Here is a 27,684-nt window from a genome sequence, read left to right as displayed (position 1 = left end):
CTTTATTTGCCATTTGAGCATGCCTCTGCTCTTGGGACATTCTCAGGTTTGGAATCCCCTGAGAGAAACTTGAATATAGGATTGAGAGCTATATTGCTTTTAAATCTCTGTTATTGCTTTCTAGTTGATTTGAATATATACTGTTACTGTCTGACATCTTTCCACAGAAATATTGCAGTAAAGACAATTTCTGTGTTTTATAATAATGTGTGTGTTTCTCATTGGTCACTGCGCTTACACTATTGCCAGGTGTGCCAGAGGGGACTGAGACTGTTATTAGGGTTGAGAGGCAGAGTAACGGACTGAACAAACAAAGCAGCTAATTCGGGGGTATTGCTACAATGACATAAAGCTTTAGCCATGGAAGCTGCAAAGCTGTAAACACAGTGAGATGCTGTCTCACTAGTGTGATACTCACCTCGAATATGAAAGACCCGTAGAGAGCGATGAGGAATAGGGCTGTCTAAATCCACATGAGGAGAGAGGATAGACAGGCTGACTTTGCCTGAGTAGAGAAAAACAACCCATGAAATCAGTATGTGTCTGGTTACCAAAATCCTTGCACTTTTTAGTCATATAATGTGTACAGCAAAACAGTGTTTTTGGGGTTTTTTTGCACTTCCTTGTAAACAAAACACATTTACAAGTTATGCGCTGCGCTTGGGTGACCCCAAAAACAAAATTAATATTAACCAACTCTGTGCTTACTAGTCAGATAATATTAAATACAAATAATATGAATGTTGAATAAATAAACAAGGTGTGAAAAAACAAGTGCTTGTTACACCATAAATTAGTGCTTATTAGTGCTTGTTACACCATACATAGTGTCTTAATAAACATAAAATGTGCTTAGTGCTCAATATAAAGTATCCTGCTTATCTGAATAAATAAATTAATAAATAAATAATGAAAAAGTTCTCTTTAGCACTCTAAATAGTGCGTGCAAATAATGTCCAGCAGTGATAATAAAACAATGCGCACAGGTGGTGTTCAGCTGTGACAACAATCCAACATCATGCCGAAGATATCCTGAGTGCTGCAAAACATGCTCCGGTGCACCTTCGTGACCCCCTTAAGCTAGTGTGCTCACCTCAGAGCGTGTGACTCAGCTGCTATGCTGAGTCCAAATACGCTTTGGAGCCACCCCTGGGCTCAGTCTCAGTGTCTGCTGCACTCCTCCAGTTGGAAACAATGTGGCTGCATACATATAAATGAAAAGGAAACTATATAGTGTAATATAGTCAAAATACTTTTATTAAAAGAAAACGCTCCCCACACCGGGGTACTCACATGGCACTGGTGCGTCAGTGCACCATACTTTAACTGCTTTCTATGCAAAATCACTGGATGTTTGGTGCGGTATGCTGTGCTGGGACAGTGCTGGTGTGAAGTCCGTGTCAGTCTCTCCGTTCTGGCCCCTCCCCAAACAAACAAACCAGCTCATTGTAATGTGGTAAAAAGTCAATTTTATTTTACAATGGAGATGAAATGAGTAGGCAATACATTTTGTCAAACAACCAACCTTACATATGGTAATTGATTATTAGTATGTTGACCAAAACATGTTTGCCATATCCACGGTTTTACCCCCAATGTGAAATATAAGGAACATTCTATCATGATGTGAGGTTTGACTGGATTTATGCAATAAAAGCTTGGGGAGAAAAATCATGTCAGAGTTTGCTCTCTTTAATTACAGCAGTCTGTGGGCGGAGGCTGAGCTGTTTGATACCCGGATAATTCAAGCTAAGCATATGACAAGAAAATACATAATCAGATGTTACCTTGCTTACAAACAGCTTGTCAAAACAAATCAATAGATCCAGAGATAAAGGTAGGTGAAATTACATAAGAATCCCAACTTTTCACGTTACAGTAAAGTTTAGACAACAATGTCTTCTCACTTGCTGTTTCTCCCATGTTTAGCATAATGGGTGGTCTTACTAATAGTGGAAGGGTTAGGACTAAACCTAACTTTTTCAGCGAATATCAAAATTATTATTTCTGACCATGTTTTATTGTGGTCATGCCTTCCTGTGTCTCTGACTCCTACATTACCCATTGCTGGTACAGGCATTTCACTTGACGGGTACAGGAAGAGAGGAAAAATCTTCACAATGGAGTCAGACAGAAATAAAAGCCTAACAGATGTTAACAAACCTTTAAACCAACCTTTTTCAACCAGGCTACTGTGGCACCCTGGGTTGCCTCCAGGATTCTTCAGGGGTGCCTTGGCAAACTGCCCAAAAACATTGCCACAAATTGCTCAAAAGTTGTCAACAAGCAAGCGCATCAAGCCTGTTTGTTACACAAAGCCACAGGTTTTTATTGTGCAGTATTACCTTGGGCAACGTGTGAGCCAGTCACTGACATCCTAACAACCAATGACATGTTAAAGGAGAGGGTTGGGCACCTGCATAGCATCCTTGTTTGCACCTCTGCTAACCCTCTATGTTAGCACCGGTGTCACGTCAGCAGAGAAAAGGAGGAAAACTTAGGGAGAAGAGAAACGCTGTAATGCTAGTCAAAACCAGTTTGCAAGGGTAGAGGAATGAATTAACTCCACTGCCGAGAGGCCCACATGTGGATGCTGCTGCAATAAACGATTATTAACCACTTGCCGACCGCCTAACGCAGAAATTCTGCGGCAGAATGGCACAGGCAGGCAAAATCACGTACCTGGTACGAGGCGGTCGGCATCGTTAGGGGAGCGATCCAGACTGAGGGGGAGATCACTCATTCGTGGCCACCCCCTCGCGATCGCTCCCAATGAATGAGAATCTTCCTCTGCTGCTGTATAGTAAAAAGCGGCAGAGGAAGTGATGTCATCTCTCCTCGGCTCAGTATTTTCCGTTGCGGCAGAGGAGAGAAGACATCTGAGTAAGTGCACCAACATAACACATACAGTAAAACACACCAGGCACACTTTACACCCCCCATCACCCCCCGATCACCCCCTCACAGTGACACCAAGCAGTTTTTTTTCTGATTACTGCACTGGTGTCAGTTTGTGACAGTTAGAGGTGGTAGGGCAGTTAGTGTTAGCCCCCTTTAGGTCTAGGGTACCCCCCTAACCCCCCTAATAAAGTTTTAACCCCGTGATCACCCCCCGTCGCCAGTGTCACTAAGCATTCTGATCGCTGTATTAGTGTCACTGGTGATGCTAGTTAGGGAGGTAAATATATAGGTTCGCCGTCAGCTTTTTATAGCGTCAGGGACCCCTATATACTACCTAATAAAGGTTTTTGACGCTGGTTAGTTAGTTTATTTTTTATAGTGTCAGTGCACCCGCCTTTTATTACCTAATAAAGGTTTAGCCCCCTGATCGCCGGGCGGTGATATAACTTAGGTTTTAGGGTCAGATAGGGTCTGCGTCGCCCCAGGCAGCGTCAGGTTAGCGCCAGTACCGCTAACACCCACACACGCAGTATACACCTCCCTTAGTGGTATAGTATCTGAACGGATCAATATCTGATCTGATCAGATCTATACTAGTGTCCCCAAAAACGCAGTGTTAGCGGGAACAGCCCAGATACCTGCTAGCACCTGCGTTTTGCCCCTCCGCCCGGCCCAGCCCACCCAAGTGCAGTATCAATCGATCACTGTCACTTACAAAACACTAAACGCATAACTACAGCGTTTGCAGAGTCAGGCCTGATCCCTGCGATCACTAACAGTTTTTTTGGTAGCGTTTTGGTGAACTGGCAAGCACCAGCGGCCTAGTACACCCCAGTCGTAGTCAAACCAGCACTGCAGTAACACTTGGTGACGTGGCGAGTCCCATAAGTGCAGTTCAAGCTGGTGAGGTGGCAAGCACAAGTAGTGTCCCGCTGTCACCAAAAAGAAGAAACACAGGCCCGTCGTGCCCATAATGCCCTTCCTGCTGCATTCGCCAATCCTAATTGGGAACCCACCACTTCTGCAGCACCCGTACTTACCCTATTCACATCCCCAACCAAATGCAGTCGGCTGCATGAGAGGCATTTTCTTTATGTCCTCTCGAGTACCCCTACCTACCCAACGAACCCCCCCAAAAAAGATGTTGTGTCTGCAGCAAGCGCGGATATAGGCGTGACACCCACTATTATTGTCCCTCCTGTCTTGACAATCCTGGTCTTTGTATTGGTGAATGTTTTGAACGCTACCATACACTAGTTGAGTATTAGCGTAGGGTACAGCATTGCACAGACTAGGCACACTTTCACAGGGTCTCCCAAGATGCCATCGCATTTTGAGAGACCTGAACATGGAACCGGTTACAGTTATAAAAGTTAACAGTTACAAAAAAAAGTGCAAAATATATATATATATATATATATATATATATATATATATATATATATATATATATATATATATATAAAAAATAAAAAAAACAAAAATAGTTGTCGTTTTATTGTTCTCTCTCTCTTTATTCTCTCTCTATTGTTCTGCTCTTTTTTACTGTATTCTATTCTGCAATGTTTTATTGTTATTATGTTTTATCATGTTTGCTTTTCAGGTATGCAATTTTTTATACTTTACTGTTTACTGTGTTTTATTGTTAACCATTTTTTTGTTTTCAGGTACGACAGCAACAGCGTTTGCTCCCACAATATATAAAGCCGTGACTCCAGCGGAGGTGATATATGCCGAAAGCATGGGGGCAGCAGGGGCGGAGGAGCGATTTCCTCCTAACTTTTGGGGCGGATGCCCCCATGCTTCGGCATATATAAATGGTGCATGTATGCCCATCATTAGAAGTGGGTGGATGAAGGGAGGTATTCTAATGGTGGGCATACCCACCAATCTCTTTTTTTCGTTCAGCCCACAGGCTGCATGAAAAAAATAAGATTACAATATAGGCTCAACAAGGACCAGCAACGTACTGGTATGTTGCTGGACTTTGAGTGGTTATACCAGAATGATGCCTGCAGGTTTAGGTATCATCTTGGTATCATTCTTTTCAGCCAGCGGTTGGCTTTCATGTAAAAGCAATCCTAGCGGCTAATTAGCCTCCTTTTACAAGCAGTGGGAGGGAATGTCCCCCCCTCCCACCGTCTTCCATGTTTTTCTCTGGCTCTCCTGTCCCAACAGGGAACCTGAGAATGCAGCAGGTGATTACGCCAGCTGACCATAGAGCTGATCAGAGACCAGAATGGCTCCAATCATCTCTATGGCCTAAGAAACCGGAAGCTACGAGCATTTCATGACTTAGATTTCGCCGGATGTAAACAGCGACATTGGGAAATTGGGAAAGCATTTTATCACACTGATCTTGGTGTGGTCAGATGCTTTGAGGGCAGAGGAGAGATCTAGGGTCTAATAGACCCCATTTTTTTCAAAAAAGAGTACCTGTCACTACCTATTGCTATCATAGGGGATATATACATTCCCTGACATAACAATAAAAATGATAAAAAAAAAAAAATGAAAGGAACAGTTTAAAAATAAGATAAAAAAGCAAAAAAATAAGAAAAAAAAAAAAAAAAAAAAAAAGCACCCCTGTCCCCCCCTGCTCTCGCGCAAAGGCGAACGCAAGCGTTGGTCTGGCGTCAAATGTAAACAGCAATTGCACCATGCATGTGAGGTGTCACCGCGAAGGTCAGATCGAGGGCAGTAATTTTAGCAGTGGTAACCTGTAAAGGCTTTCAAAGGCTTTTAAAACTGTATGTAGTTTGACGCCACTGCACGTTTGTGCGCAATTTTAAAGTATGTCATGTTTGGTATCCATGTACTCGGCCCAAGATCATCTTTTTTATTTCATCAAAAAATGCATTTGAAAAATTGCTGCGCAAATACTGTGTGAAAAAAAAGTTAAACACCCACAATTTTAATCTGTAGGGCCTTTGCTTTAAAAAAATATATAATGTTTGGGGGTTTAAAGTAATTTTCTTGCAAAAAAAAAATATTTTTTCATGTAAACAAATAGTGTCAGAAAGGGCTTTGTCTTCAAGTGGTTAGAAGAGTGGGTGATGTGTGACATAACCTTCTAAATGTTGTGCATAAAATGCCAGGACAGTTCAAAACCCCCCCAAATGACCCCATTTTGGAAAGTAGACACCCCAAGCTATTTGCTGAGAGGCATGTCGAGTCCATGAAATATTTTATATTGTGACACAAGTTGAGGGAAAAAGACAATTTTTTTTTTTTTTTTTTGCACAAAGTTGTCACTAAATGATATATGGCTCAAACAAGCCATGGGAATATGTGAAATTACACCCCAAAATACATTCTGTTGCTTCTCCAGAGTACGGGTATCCCACATGTGTGAGACTATTTGGGAGCCTAGCCGCATACGGGACCCCAAAAACCAAGCACCGCCTTCAGGGTTTCTAAGGGTGTATTTTGCAGACCTCGCTTTTTGTCACAATGTTTTGAAAATTGAAAAAAGAAAAAAAAAAAAAAACTCTTTTCTTTCTTCATTTTCAAAAACAAATGAGAGCTGGAAAATACTCACCATGCCTCTCAGCAAATAGCTTGGGGTGTCTACTTTCCAAAATGGGATCATTTGGGGGGGGGGGGGGGGGTTGTGCCATCTTGGCATTTTATGGCCTTGGAAACTGTGATAGGTAGTGAGGAGTGAAATCAAAAATTTACGCCCTTAGAAATCCTGAAGGCGGTGCTTGGTTTTGGGGGCCCCGTACGCAGCTAGGCTCCCAAAAAGTCCCACGCATGTGGTATCCCCATACTCAGGAGAAGCAGCAGAATGTATTTTGGGGTGTAATTCCACATATGCCCACGGCATGCTTGAGCAATATATCATTTAGTGACAACTTTGTACAAAAAAACCCCCAAAAAAAACAAAAAAGTTTGTCATTTTTACGCAACTTGTGGCAAAATATAAAATATTCCATGGACTCAACATGCCTCTCAGCAAATATCTTGGGGTGTCTACTTTCCAAAATGGGGTCATTCGGGGGGGGGGGGGGGTTGAACTGTCCTGGCATTTTATGGCCTTCAAAACTGTGATAGGTAGTGAGGAGTGAAATCAAAAATTTACGCATTTAGAAATCATGAAGGCGGTGCTTGGTTTTCGGGGCCCCGTACAAGGCTAGGCTCCCAAAAAGTCCCACACATGTGGTATCCTCATACTCAGGAGAAGCAGCTAAGTGTATTTTGTGGTGCAATTCCACATATGCCCATGGCCTGTGTGAGCAATATAGCATTTAGTGACAACTTTTTGTAATTTTTTTTTTTTGTCATTCAATCACTTGGGACAAAAAAAATTAATATTCAACATGCCTCTCAGCAATTTCCTTGGGGTGTCTACTTTCCAAAATTGGGTCATTTGGGGGTTTTTTTGTACTGCCCTGCCATTTTAGCACCTCAAGAAATGAGATAGGCAGTCATAAACTAAAAGCTGTGTAAATTCCAGAAAATGTACCCTAGTTTGTAGACGCTATAACTTTTGCGCAAACCAATAAATATACGCTTATTGACATGTGGCTGAATACATTTTGGACTAAATGTATGACTAAAATTGAGTTTATTGTATTTTTTTATAACAAAAAGTAGAAAATATTGTTTTTTTTTTTCAAAATTTATAGTCTTTTTCCGTTTATAGTGCAAAAAATAAAAACCGCAGAGGTGATCAAATAGCATCAAAAGAAAGCTCTATTTGTGGGAACAAAAGGACACAAATTTCATTTGGGTACAGCATTGCATGACCGCGCAATTAGCAGTTAAATTGACACAGTGCCAAATTGTAAAAAGTGCTCTGGTCAGGAAGGGGGTAAATCCTTCAGGGGCTGAAGTGGTTAAACAACTTCCATCAATATATGGTATTTTATGGTAATTTTAGACAAGTCAAGTGAATATGGTGAATATATATATATATATATATATATATATATATATATATATATATATACACATACATACACACACACACACAAACATGTTACGCAGTTGATGTGTTGAAAGCAGAAAAAAATGGGCATCGCCATTTGTTGTGTGTGAGGCTGCATAACTGCAGCCATGGTCAGGATCCCCATGCTGATCCAGAGCCACAGTCAAAAGTGCCTACAATGAGCACATGAGCATAGGACCTGTACCATAGAGCAATGGAAGAAGGTGGTCTGCTCCGATGATCACGTTTTCCTTTACATCATGTGAATGGCTGTGTGTGTGTGTGTGTGTGTCACTCACCTGGAAAAGAGATGCGGTGTGGGAAGAAGGCATGCTGGCAGAGGCATTATAATGCTTTGGACAATGTTCTGCTGGCAAACCTTGGTCCTGCCATTCACATGGATGTTACTTTGACACATACCACTTACCTAAACATTGTTGGTGACCAAATACACCCCTTCATTGAAACAACATTCCTGGATGGCAGTGGCCTCTTTTAGCAGGATAATGCGCAATGCCACATTGCAAAAATGGTTCAAGAATGTTTTGAGGGACACGAGTCTGAGGTGTTCACGTGGTCTCCAAATCTCAATTCAATTAAGCATCTCTGGGATGTGCTGGAAAAACAAGTCTGATCCATAGAGGCCCACCACACAACTTACAGGACTTTAAAAAGTGTAAAGTCTCACTTTTTAAAAAAAAAAATAGCATGTTATACTTACCTGCTCTGTGAAATGGTTTTGCACAGGGCAGCCTGGATCCTCCTCTTCTCGGGTGCCTCTTTAGCTCTCCTGGACCCTCCCTCCTGTCAAGAGCCCTCACAGCAAGCAGCTTGCTATGGGGGCACCCGAGCCAAGCTGCAGCTCCATGTATCCCTTCAGACACCACGGGAGCCAATGGTGCCACTGTTGTGTCTCAGACAATCAAGACAGAGAGTCCCTGACAGCCGATGGACTCGTGGAGATTGCTGGACAGAGATGGGGCTCAGGTAAGTATAATGCCCCGTACACACGGTCGGACTTTGTTCGGACATTCCGACAACAAAATCCTAGGATTTTTTCCGACGGATGTTGGCCCAAACTTGTCTTGCATACACACGGTCACACAAAGTTGTCGGAAAATCCGATCGTTCTGAACGCGGTGACGTAAAACACGTACGTCGGGACTATAAACGGGGCAGTGGCCAATAGCTTTCATCTCTTTATTTATTCTGAGCATGCCTGGCACTTTGTCCGTTGGATTTGTGTACACACGATCGGAATTTCCGACAACGGATTTTGTTGTCGGAAAATTTTATCTCCTGCTCTCCAACTTTGTGTGTCGGAAAATCCGATGGAAAATGTCCGATGGAGCCCACACACGGTCGGAATTTCCGACAACACGCTCCGATCGGACATTTTCCATCGGAAAATCCGACCGTGTGTACGGGGTATTAGAGTGTGCTGAGGAGGCTGCTGCACACAGGTGGTTTTTTATCTTAATGCATAGAATGCACCATGATAAAAAACCTTTTGCCACTCCTTAAAAAGATCTGTTGTTGATGGCTTGGTGCCAGAAGGAATAGGATACCTTCAGAGGTCCAGTGGCATCCATGCCTCGAAAGGTCAGAGGACCAACTCAACATAAGGTGGGTGGTCACAAAGTTATGGCTGATCAGTGTATATACCTAGTTCTGATTTTAGTAAGTACAGTACATACAGTGCATTAAAACAAAGAAAACCCCGTAAAGATCACTTGTCTGACCATAATTTTTATTAATAGAAAACTTTTTTTTTTAAACAAATGATACAAGGTTAATTTCTACACAAGTCTGATTATAATTTATTTCAAAATATACTTTAAACCTTATGACCTTTCCTCCTGCCTTTATTTCTGCCAGTTATAATAAGCTAAAAATACCATACATCTCAAATCACTGGAACTGCAATGACAAATATCAAAGAGAAGCATACTGTTCACAGTGTTAGCAGAATGTTCTCAAAAATTTAATTACTTGCCATTATCCTTAGAGCTGATAACACTCATACGTCACCCTGTATATAGCAGATTTTTGAGGAAACCGTGATCATTCTCTAAGTTTCCTGCAAAGAGCCCACCATGCTTGTTGACAACTTTGCCATATGTGCATTCACATGAAGGCCCAGGCCCCTGCAGTCCCTACAAGGTGGTTTGCGCAATTACATTGAACTTGCACCACCACTTCAGCAATGCACAGTATAGAAAGGGACCACATTGTATAGAGAAGGACCTCGTGAAATGCTACAGGGTCCCTTTACCAGTCTAAGTCTTCTCTAGAGCTTTCCTTGGAGACAGCATTTCATTGGAGGATTTTAGTGGGCTCAGTTGTCACACACATTCACCTTACTCTAATATATTCTATTCTCACAATTCTAATCTGTTCAGTGCATTAGATATTCTGCATACAGTGTTGTATATCATGTGCTTTCCACAGCTCCATACTGCACAGTGTGTTGCAGTGGCGGAATTACCGGGGTCGCAACAGTCGCAACGGGGCCCGTCATTCCACCACTGTGGGGGGGGCCCAGCGGGGTTGCTCTTCACACACGCTCTGAGTGGAGATCTGTGTCATAGAACAATAGCACAGAGATACCGGCAGCATTAATGTTCTATTTGTCGGTCCTCTCAGGCACAGATGAGAGATGACACACAGCTGATCTCACGGTTCCCCCTCCCCCCTTCCTCTCTCCTGTGTGCTCCGCGGGAAATGTGAGCTCTTTAGCTTCACACTTGACTGCCCGCGGAGCACACAGGAGAGGGGAGGGGGGAGAAGGGGGAGCCGTGAGATCAGCTGTGTGTCCTCTCTCATCTGTGCCAGAGAGGACGGACGGACAAGTAGAACATTAATGCCGCTGGTGTCTCTGTGCTATTGTTCTATGACACGCGATCTCCGCTCAGAGCCGTGCTGTCTGGCACTGATGGAATCTAATAGCATTCACTGATGAGCACTGATAGAAGGCACTGATGAGCACTGATAGAAGGCACTGATGAGCACTGATAGAAGGCACTGATGAGCACTGATAGAAGGCACTGATGGGCACTGATGAGCACTAATAGAAGGCACTGATGGGCACTAATAGAAGGCACTGATGAGCACTGATGGGCACTGATAGAAGGCACTGATGGACACTTATAGGAGGCATTTATGGGCACTGATAGGAGGCACTGATTAGCACTGATAGGCCACATTGATGAGCACTGATAGGCAGCACAGATAGGAGGCACTAATGTGCACTGATAGGTGGCATTGATGGGCACTGATAGGTGGTACTGATGGGCACTTACGAATACTGATAGGCAGAACTCAGGCAGTATTGATGGGCAGAATTGAAGAGTACTGATAGGTGGCACTAATGGACGCTGTTAGGCGGCATTAATGAGCACTGATAGGTGGTACTGATAGGCAGAATTGATGGGCACTAATAGGTGGCATTAATGAGCACTGATAGGTAACACTTGTAGGTGGAAGTGATGGGCACTGATAGGCAGCACTGATGGGCACTGATAGATGGCACTGATGATTGGGGCACTGATTATCAGTGTAAACATTCTGACATTCTTGACAGTTAACGGCAGTCCTTTCCTCACACAGACACAGCGTGGGAGGAAAGGGCTGTGGATAACCGGCAAGTCTGTTTACATGTGATCAGCTGATCACATGGCAAAAGGCCGATGTGATTGCGCTGGATGCATGTCCCAGGGGTCATGCAGGAAGCACGGTTTTGGGAGGATGTCCATGGACACTCTCCCAAAATTGGAAGCCCGGGGCTCGGGTGGAAGGGGGGCCCATCATGGTTTCTTGCACCGGGGCCCTGAAGGTTCTAGTTACGCCTCTGGTGCGTTGTACAATCTTTACTGCATACCATGACTGCTGAGAAGCATATGCTCAATTAACTGAACAATACCTTGCAAAGAATGACACAGAAGCTGGTTAAGTTGGAAAAGGGCAAGGTCACAGCTTCATTGAACTTTTCCAAATGTAACCAAATGTAAATAACCAATGCCTGTCACAGGTATACTGTGAGCACACAAACCATAAACTGACATAGTCTAAGAGCCCTGCCTTTACCATCAGTGCCAGACAGGCATTAAACTGAACCCAGAATTTAACTTAAGGTCATAGCCCATATAACGTCATTAATAGCTGTCAATGTCAAAACCGCCACATGTAAGTCAGTGGTACACTGACGAGCACCCCACCGCAGTCAGCCCATGCTCGACACCAGATTGGAGGCAGAGATTAAAGCTATTGAGGCCAATGGCATTTAAATGAACCCCATCAGGTCTCAACAAACCACCATTGATTTGGAAAATTTGGAAAACTGGGCAGTTACTTTTCTTTTTTTCAAAGTTTTTAAAAGCTCCAAGTATTATCCTGGCTTGTGATGGGCACAGACCAAGAGAGGTACAATCTCTGATCAAACAATTTTAACTGGTTCCCGACCATGTCATGCAGATATACTGCGGCACAATGGCTCTCCTGGGTGAAATCCCATATGGGCACGTCCTACCCTCTTTGTAAACACACAAATCCCTGTGTTATCAGAGGAGAGGAGCCATATTGTTTGTTCCTACTAAGTAGGAAAAACGATATGTCTCCTCTTCTAGTCAATCCTATCCCCCCCACAGTTAGAACACACTGAGGGAACACACAATGAACATCTCGATCACCCCCTTCCCTGCCAGTGACATTTACACAGTAATCAGTGCATTTTTATAGCACTGATCGCTGTATAAATGCCAATGGTCCCAAAAAAGTGTCAAAAGTCTTCAATTTGTCTGTCGCAATACCGCAAAAAAACACAGATCACCGCCATTGCTAGTAAAAAAAAAAAATAAAACATAAAACGTTCCTATAGTTTGCAGACGCTATAACTTTTGCGCAAACCAATCAATATACGCTTATTGCAATTTTTTAACCAAAAATATGTAGAAGAATATATATTGGCCTAAACTGATAAAGAATTTTTTTTTTTTTTTTTTTTAATTTGGGGGATGTTTATTATAGCAAAAAGTAAAAAATGTTTTTTTTTTCAAAATGGTCACTCTGTTTATAGCGCAAAAAATAAAAACCGCAGAAGTGATAAAATACCACCAAAAGAAAGCTATTTGTGGGAAAAAAAGGAAGCAAATTTGTTTGGGTACAGCGTTGAATGACCGTGCATTTGTCAGTTAAAGAAAGGCAGTGCCAAATTGTAAAAAGTGCTCTGGTCGGGAAAGGGGTAAAATCTTCTGGGGCTGAAGCGGTTAATTGGTAAAAAAAAACAACACAACAGTTGCAATTAATGTAGGAAATTAAGTCCACTAATCAGGAATGCCCAATATTGCCCCCCCCCCCCATGGATGACAATAATAGGGCCCAAAACACGTTTCCAAAGGTGCAGCATATCAGGTAATTCCTGTGACCACTGGAGATCTCTGGAAACCATGCTAACAAACTTAGGTGATAGCAAAGGAAAACCTGAGATTCTTCTTGTAGCTGCAAACTTCGGCACAACAAAAGGCCTCAATAAATGAGAAGCTGCCAATAATCCATAGCAATGCCGGGGAGGAAACTGAAATCAGACCAAGAGGTGATGGTGATGATGCAAAGAAAATTCCCATCCACCTAAATGCTGTAGCTCCTGATACAAAAGGGCAGAAAAGTGCACGGAAAATTCTAAGGCAGGCCCAGCCATGAGAAGCAAAGATGAAAGACCCCAAAAACCTGAAACGTGACAAGTTTGGAAGAATCGTCATGAACCCGGCAACATTGTAGAGCAGGGGGCAAATAGGAGAAAACATGGAAGCCAGGAGCACCGGTAAAAAGACCACCAAGCATTCAAGAATATCTGCTTTCCTTTAGATGATCTGTCAGTTTTCGAGGAATGCTGTAGAATGGAAACAAAGGAATCCACAAGCAGCACATCCTCTAACCGGTTAAACCCAACTGCACATTCATCCTTAGCAACAAGGTCGCCAACAGACGAGCCTGAGAGGAAGGAGGAATGGTGTACAAGGCAATTTTTTTTTTTTTTTACATAATATGGCAAATGACGAAACAACGCAAGTTGTGGCAGGGAGACAAATCAGATAGGCCTGTCAGATGACACAGATTCAATTCCTTTGCAATATTCCCAGTGGCGGTCTCAAACTGTGAGCTGATATTAAGTTAGCAGACATTGTTTGTTCTTCCGATGCTATGAAGAGAAACAAAAACACATGGCAAAACCCATCTCGTAAGATGAAAGCACCCCTATTGAGGGGGTACTGGTCTAGAAAGGCTGACCATCGCAAATGGAACACTCGAGACATGGGGTGTGCCAATTACAGTGGATCTCATTAAACATCCAGCAGATGCTCAGGCGAGCGTGCTGGCAGGTGACTGAAAGGAAGTGGGCCTATGAGGGCACAAGAGTAATAGTCGAAGACTACCATCTTAACAGTCAAGTTCCTTGATGGTGGCCAATTTTGGTGAAACTGGGTATTGCATTTGAACCAACATTACCCTCCATATATTCTGTAGGCCTTCAAATAAGATCCAGGTAATGGAGAAGGGTAGGACCTTTTTTCTTTAGAGCTTCCCTGCAAATGTGCAGAAACCCTGCAGCCAGTTACCAAAAGTGTGAGGAAGCTGTTATGACTGTTCACCCTGAGCACGGGACCAGGTGTAGAAATATAAGATGTTGAGGTGCATGGGGGTAGATGTGGCATCAGATGGTCACCTCCTGAAGGAGCTAGTAAGACCCAATTGTGTCCAGGTGATGTAAAGTGGAGCTGCTGAGTTGGAGGATTCAGAGAGATGGGTGGGCAGGCAGAGGTGCTGCATAGGCAGAGTCAGTGGTGGTTGGCAGTGCAGGTGGATCAGGCACATGTGGGGTTAATAGTTAATGCCCCCTGCTTTAAGTGACCTAGAAGTCCTGTCAGTTATACTGAGGCAGACTCACTTGGGGAGGCTGAGACAGTTGAATGATGTAGTCATTTGAGGAGAGGAGATCTGGCCAGCAGGTGTGCTGCAGCAGGAATCTGAAGGGTTAACAAGCAGAACCTCACATCTCACAGGAGGCTTAACAGCAGATAAGGTCCCTAAAACAGCTTGTAGTGTTGCACGAGATTATGAGGAATGTCCGACACTTGCATCAGCTCCCACCCACAAGGCGCTGAACACTTACAAGTCTAGGATTGGACAAAGGCAGAGCAGCTGCCTCTGAAGGGGAGACATGGTCTGATCTTGACTGTAGTCTGGGACTCCTATAACAGAGCTGATAGGTCCAGGAGAAAAAAAAAAGTGTTTCTGGTTGAGTGTAGGGAAGACATCCCTGAGTTGTGGGCAGAGCAGCGAGCGGTGCAAGTTGGAGAGGACACAACAGAAAAGAGGAATCAGCGCCACAGAACTACCTGGGCAATTGTGGATCCCAATTGAGAATGCTGCTGCTCAATCCTAGGAAAATACTAGTAGATAATGCAATCAATAAGTTTGCAGCGCAAAGCTCTGGAATATTCACAATTGTGTTAATAATTTGTACCAAATATATATCGATTCTAAAAAATATGGACTTTATATGATTCAAAAATCTCAGCCATTCACTGAAACAATCTACCCCTCCTCTTATATGTGGAATAACAATTAAATAATATTCATAATATGTGAAATCGAGTTTAACTAAAAATTCTCTATATAATAATCGAAATATAGTGCAAGTGCTTATTCACTGAATAAATGTCCGTAATAACAATTCAATATGTTGAAAACAATACTCTCAAATCCGTAGACGATAGTATGCGTGAATTTTTTTTTCTTTAAATACAGACTGGATTTATATACACCTAATCTTTAAGTTGTACAAGATCGTATATGTGTCATAAATATGTGTTAAAAAAATTAATTATATATGGTTAATTATTGAAATATTTTCTTAAAACAAAAATGTTCTGAATATCCCCCAAAGTGCATTCCGTGCAAAAAAAGTCCAAAAAATTCCTGAAATGCAAATCCCGGAAGAGAAGGGTAACAAGTAATTCTGCGCTGCCAAAAAAGAGGAATAAGCAGCTAACACGACCAATATGATAAAGGTATATGATAGTAAAACAGAAAATATGTGTAGCGCTAAAAGTTCAACGTAAAAACAATGTCCAACCAATGTTGAAAGGTATCGAGGAAAAACCTAGAAGAAAAGTCCTCCATGCATACAAGACTTGTACAATGGTCGATGTAATTTCAGTGACTTCGTGTGAGGAACATATCAAATATGTGACATCTGGAGTGAACACAGAAGAGACACACCACCACCACCAATAGGGAGGCTTACCAGATCACGTAGACCCAAGAGGGCATACGCCCAACTGGGTCAAATCAGGCTTGGGTGGTGGGTGATGGTAGATGGTCCAGAGGAGTAGTAAGGATGAAATTCCAAGGGCAGACCAGATGCTGGCAAAAGTCCGGCTGACTTGATTTCTAAACCCAAATGCTGGATTATTTTTCCACCTTCATCGCTTGCTACCAAAGCCCGCAGCAGCAGCAGACCCCCGGCAGTTGAGTGTGGAGGGTGTATTGGGTGAAGTTGTTATTGCTTTATCCTTTTAAATGCACATGAGATCCCGGGCAGCAAGTACAGCATGCAACAGCCACACAATAAATAACAATAGATTCCTCCGCTGTGGAGCTCACTCCTGTCTCTCCCGGACTCTCACTCTCTTACTACTCCTCTGGAACATCTACCATCACCCACCACCCAAGCCTGATTTGACCCAGTTGGACGTGATCTGGTAAGCCTCCCTATTGTTGGTGGTGGTGTGTCTCTTCTGTGTTCACTCCAGATGTCACATATTTGATATGTTCCTCACACGAAGTCACTGAAATTACATCGACCATTGTACGAGTCTTGTATGCATGGAGGACTGTTCTTCTAGGTTTTTCCTCGATACCTTTCAACATTGGTTGGACATTGTTTTTACGTTGAACTTTTAGCGCTACACATATTTTCTGTTTTACTAATAATGCAAATCCCGGTACTTAATTAAAAGGCTGAAACAGCGTGATCCAGCACTTCTTAGGTTCAGATGGCTAATGTGCTCCTTTCATCAGAAAAGTTCTAAAGTGACTCGCCAACAGTTGTAGCTGGTAAAATTATAAACCAGCAATTGCACAGAATTAAATATTTGGATTATTCCTACTCCATGGACTCCAACTTCTCAGCCCGTTAGTATCTCCTTAGTATCTCCTCCAACCCATGTGGATGGGATGATCCGTTTCCAAGTCTGCAATAGCGTGATGTTGTATCTCTCTCCACTCTTCTGATTTCAGTCTCTCCACCTGTCAGTATTTCTCTATTATCTATTGACAATTAAGGGGAAGAAGAAAGGAAAACTTCCATAGCATAATCTTGTTTTAAAACTTGTAACATTTATTAAAAACTGTTGAAAATACACTCACATTTTTTAAGTGTCTACCTGACACTAGGGAACAATCATCACATGTTAATAATGTGATCCTCTGCTCCTATTATTCTTATTAACCTAATTAATCTACCAAATTTCTTCTTTAGCATATCCCTAATATCAACGCTGCAGATTATAGGATCTACTACCAGAAAATTGAATATCCTATTAAAAATATATATAGAATCATATGAGCAAAATATTTAAGAGAGTCCCTAGATGACCATAAAAATAATCATTATTTCTACCTATGAACAGAAACCAAACCACATTTTGGTGGATTAATAAGAATGATAGTTTTACAATATAATATCAGTTTTGCACACCAAAAAATCTGGTGTGATAAACACTTCCCCCACACAGTTTGATTGGTTTCTGTTCATAGGTATAAATCATGATTATTTTTATGGTCATCTCGGGACTATCCTATATATTCTGCTCATATGATTCTATATATTTTTAATAGGATATTCAATTTTCTGGAGTAGATCCAATGATCTGCAGTGTTGATATTAGGGATATGCTACAGAATAATTTTGGTAGAATAATTAGATGAATAAAAATAATAGTTTTACAATATAATATCAGGATTGCACACCAAAAATCTTTCAATTAAGCTACATAGGTAATCAAATACACAGAACATCAGTTGCTCTTGGAGATGGTAATACCATCTAGGGATATCAGCAGTTCAACTAGTCCTAGTGTTGTGTTACTTTTATTTTAGAAATGAGACTTGTTGTAATTATTTAATAAAAAAGGATATTATGGAGTTAGTGGGTTTTAGAATACAATTTTGGAATATTCAAGTTTAGTTTTAGATCATGGCAATCTTTTATTCATATGGGAGATGAAAATGGGCTCATTGGCCTGACATTTTTATTTCAGTGAACGAAAGATTCGATAAAAATGATACTTGTTGAATCTAGTATAATCACTATGTGACCAGCTATATAGTTACATAGTTAGTCAGGTTGAAAAAAGACACAAGTCCATCCTTAAAAACAATAAATAAATAAAATAAAAAATATTGTACAATCCAATATACCCAATTTTATACCCACAGTTGATCCAGAGGAAGGCAAAAAACCCCAGCAGAGCATGCTCCAATTTGCTACACCAGGGGAAAAAAATGTCTTCCTGATCCCCCCCAAGAGGCAATCGGATTTTCCCTGGATCAACTTTACCTATAAATGTTAGTACCCAGTTATATTATGCACAATTAGGAAAGTATCCAGGCCTTTCCTAAAGCAATCTACTGAGCTGGCCAGAATCACCTCTGGCGGGATTCTATTCCACATTTTCACACATATGGAGATTAAATCTTTTTCTCTAGATGTAAAGAGTGCCCCCCGTGTCCTCTGGGTTGACCGTAAAGAGAATAACTCAACACCAAGTTCACTATATGGACCCCTTATATATTTGAACATGTTGATCATATCCCCCCTTATTCTCCTCTTCTCAAGAGTGAATAAATTCAGTTCCTCTAATCTTTCCTCATAGCTGAGCTCCTCCATGCCTCTTATCAGTTTGGTTGCCCTTCTCTGCACTTTCTCCAGTTCCCTGATATCCTTTTTGAGAACTGGTGCCCAAAACTGAACTGCATATTTGTCACGGACAAATACTCACCGAGGCCGAGATGCCGAGAGCGGCTCGCCCTTACGACCACGCGCACCCAGACCCCCGAAATGGGTACAGGAGGCTGAGGGCACGCGGAGGCACGGGCTTCCAGAAGGATAGAAGGTTCAGAAGCTGGAAGCGGGTGTCCTGGGATCCGCAGGGAGCCGGGCTGAAAACACAAGCAGAGGTTAGGGAACAGGCAGGTAATAATCAGGGTATCACAAGATCCAGCAGCGCGGTGGTTAAGCAGGCCAGGATTCGGTGCACAGATCTGACAGGTATAATCAAGATAGTCCAGCAGAGTAGTAGTTAAACCGGCCAGGGGTTTGGTACACAGATCAGGCAGGTTATAGATAGGATTGTCCAGCAGAGCAGTGGTTAAACAGGCCAGGGTTCAGTACACAGATCAGGCAGAAGTACAAGGGACAATCCGGGAGAGTAGTGGTTAACAGTCCAGCAGAGGTTCGGTACACAGATCAGGCAAAAGTACAAGGGACAATCCGGGAGAGTAGTGGTTAAACAGGCCAGCAGAGGTTCGGTACACAGATCAGGCAGAAGTACAAGGTAACACAGGCTCAGAGAACAGGGAGAGCTGACGACAAACCAGCAACCCGACTGGGTGCTGGAGCCGTCAGATATAGCCCCCCTGCCCGGCGAGCGCGTCAGTGTGACGCGCTACCGGGCACCCGCACGGGCTACGGCGCGCACACGGGGACCGCCGTGCACCCGCGCGCGCCGCACCATCAGGCCGCGGACGGGTGTGCGGCGAAGCGCTCGTCCCGTGCGCATGCGCACCGGAGCCCGGCGAGCGGAGACGCTCCCTGGCTCCTGACAATATTCCAGATGAGGTCTTACTAATGATTTGAACAGGGGCAAAATTATAACTCTCTCTATGGAGTCCATACCTCTCTTAATACAAGAAAGGACTTTGCTCGCTTTGGAAACCGCAGCTTGGCATTGCATGTTATTATTGAGTTTATGATCTACCAAAACCCCCAGATCCTTCTCCACCACGGATTCCCCCAGTTGTACTCCCTCTAGCATGTATGATGCATACATATTCTTAGCCCCCAAGTGCATAACTTTACATTTGTCAATGTTAAACCTCATCTGCCACATAGTCACCCAATTAGACAGTGCATTGAGGTAGGCTTGTAAATTGGAGACATCCTGTAAGGACATTATTCCACTGCAACATTGAGACTGCAATATTTTTGACCATTTAGATAATGCTTTCATACGATTTGTTCAACACGAGGGCAGACCTAGTTTTGAGTTTAAAAGTGGGTTTGGTGCTGTCATACGTCCTGCTGCTCCGTGAGGACATTAATACAACAAAACTAGTAGAGCGGAGGCTAGGACGCTGACACCATCAAGCTGTTTTTCAGAGATCAGACGCTCGGGTTTTGGAACATAGCCAGGAGCAGAAGATCACATTATTAACACGCAATTGTTCCCTAGTGTCAGGTAGACACTTAAGAAATGTGAGTGTATTTTCAACAGTTTTTAATAAATGTTACAAGTTTTAAAACAAGATTACGCTATGGAAATTTTTACATAGTAACATAATAGGTGAGGTTGAAAAAAGACACATCTCCAACCTATGTGTGTGATTATATGTCAGTATTACATTGTATATTCTTGTATGTTGTGGTGGTTCAGGTGCTTTTCTAATAGTTTTTTGAAAATATCGATGCTCCCCGATGAAACCACCACCTTTGGAAGGGAATTCCACATCCTTGCCTCTCTTACAGTAAAGAACCCTCTACATGGTTTAAGGTTAAACCTCTTTTCTTCTAATTTTAATGAGTGGCTACATGTCTTATTAAGCTCCCTTCCGCGGAAAAGTTTTATCCCTATTGTGGCCTCACCAGTATGGCATTTGTAAATTGAAATCATATCCCTTCTCAAGCGTCTCTGCTCCATAGAGAATAAGTTCAGTGCTCGTAACCTTTCTTCATAACAAACATCCTCCAGTTCCTTTATTAGCTTTGTTGCCCTTCTCTGTACCCGCTCCATTTCCAGTACATCCTTCCGGAGGACTGGTGCCCAGAACTGGACAGCATACTCCAGGTGAGGCCGGACCAGAGTGTTGTAGAGTGGAGGAATTATCGCTTTATCTCTTGAGTTAATCCCCTTTTTAATGCATGCCAATATTCTGTTTGCTTTGTTAGCAGCAGCTTGGCATTGCATGCCATTGCTGAGCCTATCATCTACTAGGACCCCCAGGTCCATTTCCAACCTTGATTCTTCCAGAGGTTCTCCCCCCAGTGAGTAGATTGCATTCATATTTTTGCCACCCAAATGCATTATTTAAAATTTTTCCACATTAAACCTCATTTGCCATGTAGTTGCCCACCCCACGAATTTGTTCAAATCTTCTTGCAATTCTCCTTTCTTCTTCCCCTTAATTATCGATGGTTCATTGTGGGAGAAATACTGACAGGTGGAGAGACTGAAATCAGCAGAGTGGAGAGAGATACAACATCACGCTATTGCAGACTTGGAGATTGATCATTCGCATAGGTTAGAGGAGATACTAACAGGCTGAGAAGCTGGAGTCCATGCAGTAGGAATAATCTAAATATTTAATTCTGTGCAATTGCTGGTGTATAATTTTACCAGCTACAACTGTTGGTGAGTCACTTTAGAATTTTTCTGATAAAAGGACCACATTAGCCATCTGAATCTGAGAACTGTTGGATCACACTGTTTCAGCCTTTTGATTGATAACTGGGATTTGGATTCCAGGAAGTTTTGGGATTTTGTTTGCACGTATGCACTTTGGGGGATATTAAGAAAATGTAGTTTTAAGAAAATATTTCAATAATTAACCATAATTAATTTTTTTAACACATAATTATGACACATACAGTGGGGACGGAAAGTATTCAGACCCCCTTAAATTTTTCACTCTGTTATATTGCAGCCATTTGCTAAAATCATTTAAGTTCATTTTTTTCCTCAATGTATACACAGCACCCCATATTGACAGAAAAACACAGAATTGTTGACATTTTTGCAGATTTATTAATAAAGAAAAACTGAAATATCACATGGTTTTAAGTATTCAGACCCTTTGCTGTGACACTCATATATTTAACTCAGGTGCTGTCCATTTCTTCTGATCATCCTTGATAGGGTTGTCCCGATACCGATACTAGTATCGGTATCGGCACCGATACCGAGCATTTGCCCAAGTACTTGTACTCGGGCAAATGCTCCCGATGCTTCCCCCGATACCTGGAAGTCAGCTGTGAATGGCGCATGGGGTTGTTACAAGATTCTCCCCCAGCGGCTTTCAGCTGCTTTAGTGACAAACAGCGGTGATCGCTCACCGCTGACTGTCACTGCATCCTCCTCCATGCCCCTCTGTTCCTCTGTCCCCCTCCGCTGTCCCCCTCCGTTCCTCTCTCCTTTTCTGTTCCCCTCCGCTGTCCCCTCCGTGTCTCTCTCCTTCTCTGTGCCTCTCCGCTGTCCCCTCCGTTCCTCTCTCTCCTTTTCTGTCCCCCTCCGCTTTCCCCTCCGTTCCTCTCTCCTTCTCTGTGCCTCTCTGCTGTCCCCTCGGTTCCCCTCTCCATCTCTGTCCCCGTCCGTTCTCCCCCTCCGTTCTGCCGTCCTCCTCCTCCTTCCTTTGTGAATGGACAGAGTCAGCTGACTCTGTCCATTCACATAACTGAAACATTGTAATCTCCTGTGATTACGATGTGTCAGTTTATGAATGGAGAGGAACCGCTGTCTTCTCTCCATTCATTTTCAGTGCAGCTGAGGCTGCAGAGAAAGGGACTGGGGAATCTCTATCCTCTGTCTCTTTCTCTGTCTCAAGGGGGAGATATCAGAGGTCTGTTAAGACCCCTGATATCTCACCAAAGCCCCCCAACAGGGCTGATTAAAAAAAAAAAAACAAAAAAAACACATATTGCAATAAAGAATAAAAAAAAAATTATTGTAAAAAATAAAAATTGTAAATTAAAAAAAAAAACAAAAAAAAACAAAAAACACACACACATACACCATTCACCCCCTCCCCCCCTCAAAAAAAAAAAAGCACTGTTAAAAAAACTGTCACGTGACATTAAAAAAAAGTATCGGTATTCCGTATCGGCGGGTACTTGAAAAAAAGTATCGGTACTTGTACTCGGTCCTAAAAAAGTGGTATCGGGACAACCCTAATCCTTGAGATGGTTCTACACCCTCATTTGAGTCCAGCCGTGTTTGATTATACTGATTGGACTTGATTAGGAAAGCCACACAGCTGTCTATATAAGACCTTACAGCTCACAGTGCATGTCAGAGCAAATGCGAATCATGAGGTCAAAGGAACTGCCTGAAGAGCTCAGAGACAGAATTGTGGCAAGGCACAGATCTAGCCAAGGTTACAAAAAAAATGTCTGCTGCACTTAAGGTTCCTAAGAGTACAGTGGCCTCCATAATCCTTAAATGGAAGACATTTGGGACGACCAGAACCCTTCCTAGAGCTGGCCGTCCGGCCAAACTGAGCTATCGGGGGAGAAGAGCCTTGGTGAGAGAGGTAAAGAAGAACCCAAAGATCACTGTGGCTGAGCTCCAGAGATGCAGTTGGGAGATAGGAGAAAGTTATAGAAAGTCAACCATCACTGCAACCCTCCACCAGTCGGGGCTTTATGGCAGAGTGGCCCGACGGAAGCCTCTCCTCAGTGCAAGACACATGAAAGCCCGCATGTCCAATACAGTCCCAACAGTGAAGCATGGTGGTGGCAGCATCATGCTGTGGGGGTGTTTTTCAGCTGCAGGGACAGGACGACTGGTTGCAATCGAGGGAAAGATGAATGCGGCCAAGTACAGGGATATCCTGGACGAAAACCTTCTCCAGAGTGCTCAGGACCTCAGACTGGGCCAAAGGTTTACCTTCCAACAAGACAATGACCATAAGCACACAGCTAAAATAACGAAGGAGTGGTTTCACAACAACTCCGTGACTGTTCTTGAATGGCCCAGCCAGAGCCCTGACTTAAGCCCAACTGAGCATCTCTAGAGAGACCTAAAAATGGCTGTCCACCAACGTTTACCATCCAACCTGACAGAACTGGAGAAGATATGCAAGGAGGAATGGCAGAGGATCCCCCAAATCCAGGTGTGTGAAATACTTGTTGCATCTTTCCCAAAAAGACTCATGGCTGTATTAGATCAAAAGGGTGCTTCTACTAAATACTGAGCAAAGGGTCTGAATACTTAGCACCATGTGATATTTCAGTTTTTCTTTTTTAATAAATCTGCAAAAATGTCAACAATTCTGTGTTTTTCTGTCAATATGGGGTGCTGTGTGTACATTACTGAGGAAAAAAATGAACTTAAATGATTTTAGCAAATGGCTGCAATATACTTTCCGTCCCCACTGTATATGGTCTTGCACAGTTTAAAGATTAGATGTATATAAATTCAGTCTTTTTTTTATACATTTTTTATTATGTATTATTTGGTTTATCACATAGAAATAATAGTTTTTTGTATTTAAAAAATAAATTCACACACACTATTGTCTACAGATTTAAGAGTATTGTTTTCAACACATTGAATGTTGCGTTATTACAGACATATATTCAGTGAATAAGCACTTTATTTAGATTATTATATAGATGATTCTTAGTGTCACTCGATTTTGCATATTATGAATATTTAAGTTATTCCACATAAAAGAGGTGGGGTAGATTGTTTTCAGTAAAGGGCTGAGATTTTTTATTCATATAAAGTCCATCTTTTTTAGAATCAATATATATTTGGTACAAATTGTTAACACAATTGTGATTTCGGAGGTTTGCGCTGCAAACTTATTTATTGCATTATCTACTAGTATTTTACTAGGACTGAGCAGCAGCTTTCTCAATTGGGATCCACAATTGTCCAGGTAGTTCTGTGGCACGGATTCCTCTTTTTTGTTGTGTGATTTTGAACCTTTGAGTGGGGTGTTGAATGGCAGCCATGGACATCTTTGGATATATGGATAAAAGAATGATTGATATAAATGAAGTATTCGGTTCCACCAAGGAGAGAACAGGCATAGACCTGGAGACCAATTTCAAACAGCTAAGATATCTAATGTAAAAACAGATAAAAATTTGGTGGGCCATTAATACATTAGAACTATACATTAAGGAAAAGAGAAGATTACAGTATGATATTTCAGCCAATGATAGACTTTTAGATAAAGATCTAGATGAGGAATGGTTCACATTTTTAATTGAAGTGAAGCAAAATTATTGGAATTAATCATTAAAAGGAGACAGATTAAACTTAGGAAAGTAGAATCCAGTATAAAATAACTTCTGGCCCCTTAAGCTAACACTAATGAATATATTGATAAATGCAAGATGGTCCAAGAATACAGCTCAAAGATTGCTAAAGAAACTAAAAATAGGAAAATTAAAAAACATCAGAGAGATTTTGAAGACTATAAAATAATAAAATCTATAAAATGGCAAGACTATTTGCCTTCAGAAGGTTTTGAGTCTTAAGATTCAACCCCAGTGAGGGAAGTAGTGAACAAAGATAATTTTAGAAATATTGATACAGGGGAGTGGTCTCGGGCATGGAAGAGTGAGTACGCATCTTCCCTGGGCTCCCGGTTAGCGGCTCTTTAACGGCTCACCCACGCAGAATTACCCCATATTTCTGCTTCTCAGACCTGCCCACATACCCGAGGAAGGGACCCTACCGACCTGTGGTCTCCGCCGCTTGAATAGAGAGGTTTCCGGTGCCGATACAGCCACCGGCCTCCACTTTGGATCAAGCCAAGAAGGGGCCGGCTTCAGGGGCGAGGTCTGAACCTGGCTCGCCTGCGGGAGGAGAGGAGGGACATGAGTGAGGTAATGACATGCCTCCATTCTCCCCACCTAGCGACCTCTCTCCCTGCCTTCCCGCTCACTGTCCCTGGTATTGTTTGACAGTCCTGAGGGAGAACACAGCGGCTCCATGCAGTGGGCTCCATGGGGTTACTCAGTCCTCTCAGCACTTCTTATCAAGCGTACCTCTGTCCCCCATGCAGCGGTCACAAGCCACAATGTTTACCGCTCCACTGGCTATGCCTCAACATGAACCCTCTACTGTGCTCTGTACAGATCAGGCTTTATGGGCTCTGTTCCAAAAGCTACCTACCAGAGATGACTTAGACTTAGTGGCTACCAGAATGGAAACAGCCCTTCACAGAGAAATAGCAGGGATCAAACGAGACGTCTCAGAAATGACCGCCAGAGTCTCCTCATTGGAAACTAGCACCTCAGCCCTCTGCCAGGATGTCTCTGACCTGCAAGTCACGCATGAGGAATTCTCAGACCAGTTTGCTCAGTTACAGCTACTAATAGATGATCTGGAAAATCGTAACTGCAGGCGCAATATCAGAATTTGCAGCTTGCCAGAGGCCACCAGACAGGCTGACCTTAAGATGGCTGTCACCACCATATTTAATGATGGCCTGGAGTGTCAGCCAGAGACACCCATTGCAATAGACAGAATCCATTGAACCTTTGGTCCCAGGGGGTTCCACGGAAGACAGACCCAGAGATGTCCTTTGTTGTCTTCACAGTTACTCTATCAAAGAGGACATTCTTCAGAGAGCCTGGTGCAGAGGGCATATTGATTTTGATGGTGCTCAGACCACCCTTCTGCCAGATGTTTCCAAGAGGACCCTCCAGATGCACCGCTGCATGAGGCCACTGCTTGAGAAATTCAATGAGCAGGGGATCACCTACGAGTGGGCACACCCTTTCCACTTGATTGCACGCAGAGGCCGCTCATATACCCTCCGCCACCCCATGGAAGTTTCTGCTTTTCTCGGATCCCTTGGGTTGCCACCAGTTTCACTACCCAACTGGCTGGCGTTTGTCCTGCCTTCTGGCAACACGAATCCTACAGAAAACCCTCCAGCTAGACCTCAACAATCCCGGCGCAACCGCCGGACCCAACGCAGAAGACCACAGGCTCCTCAGGACAATGAGCCATAAGCCTTTTAGGCTAGAACTGCTTTGAGGTAATAGACTGCCCGAGACTTCTGTGCCTTCCTTTACATGTAAGTGTTACACAGCACTGTAACGTTTCAGCTGCCTCATTTTCCACTGACTCACAGGATTAGAGATTCATATTAGAGTTGGCCCCTGGCTCTCCAGATCTGGGAGCAACGAGCCCCTGAGATCGTCAGACTCTGAGATCAACCCCTGATGTTCCCAATCTGGAACTGTATTACTCAGTGTAGAAGAAATGTCACAAACTTGCCCACTGGTCTCATGGGTTGGTTGGCTTTGAGATTAATCAGTTCCTACTGAACCTTCTACTACAGGCTGGAGATAGGGCACCGTATAGAGCCTCATTTGAGGTCCCCCATTTTAATTTTAATCTTTTTTTATTTTATCTCCTCCTCCTTTCCCACCCCCCCCCCCCACCTCCCTTTCCTTTTTTTTTTTTTTCCCCCTCACACCCCGTGTAGGGGCCCAAAGGCAATCCCAGATGGGTCTGTGGCAGCTTTGACCCATTCTCACTGGGATTTGGCCCTCGGGGAATGTGCAGCCTAACTAAATAATGGTAATAGAGTTGTGTTATGCTGTTAGTTGAGAAGGTTGCAACTCGATTGCCACTCCGGTATTCTGGAAAAGTTAACTGTTCATTTTTTTTTTTTTTTTATTGTGTACTCTCGTTTGTGAGTTAATTCTTAATAGGAAGCTTACCATAACAGGATGGCTTGCAGACGGAGGTGTTAAAGTGTAAAATTTTTAAGTGCAAAAGTATAAAAATTCCTTCTTTCATATCCTGTATAGGGGCCCAAGGGAA

The 27,684-nt window shown here is 42.9% G+C and overlaps 1 protein-coding gene across 3 annotated transcripts in view; it reads right to left on the bottom strand.

Moving 5' to 3' along the window:
- The window catches only part of LOC141132419 (transcription factor 7-like 2), a 1,287,046-nt gene that overhangs the window by 794,610 nt on the left and 464,752 nt on the right, over nt 1-27,684 (bottom strand). The window contains exon 6 of one of the 3 annotated variants that reach the window (XM_073620780.1): nt 419-505. The exons of the other annotated variants lie outside the window; for them this stretch is intronic. Coding sequence (XP_073476881.1) covers nt 419-505 — 87 coding nt within the window. The remainder of the gene's footprint in view (nt 1-418; nt 506-27,684) is intronic. 3 annotated transcript variants of the gene reach the window in all.

The sequence above is a fragment of the Aquarana catesbeiana genome, linkage group LG03, assembly GCF_042186555.1.
Source record: "Aquarana catesbeiana isolate 2022-GZ linkage group LG03, ASM4218655v1, whole genome shotgun sequence".
In the NCBI taxonomy this organism is placed as follows: domain Eukaryota; kingdom Metazoa; phylum Chordata; class Amphibia; order Anura; family Ranidae; genus Aquarana; species Aquarana catesbeiana.
This window is presented reverse-complemented; position numbering and strand designations above follow the sequence as displayed.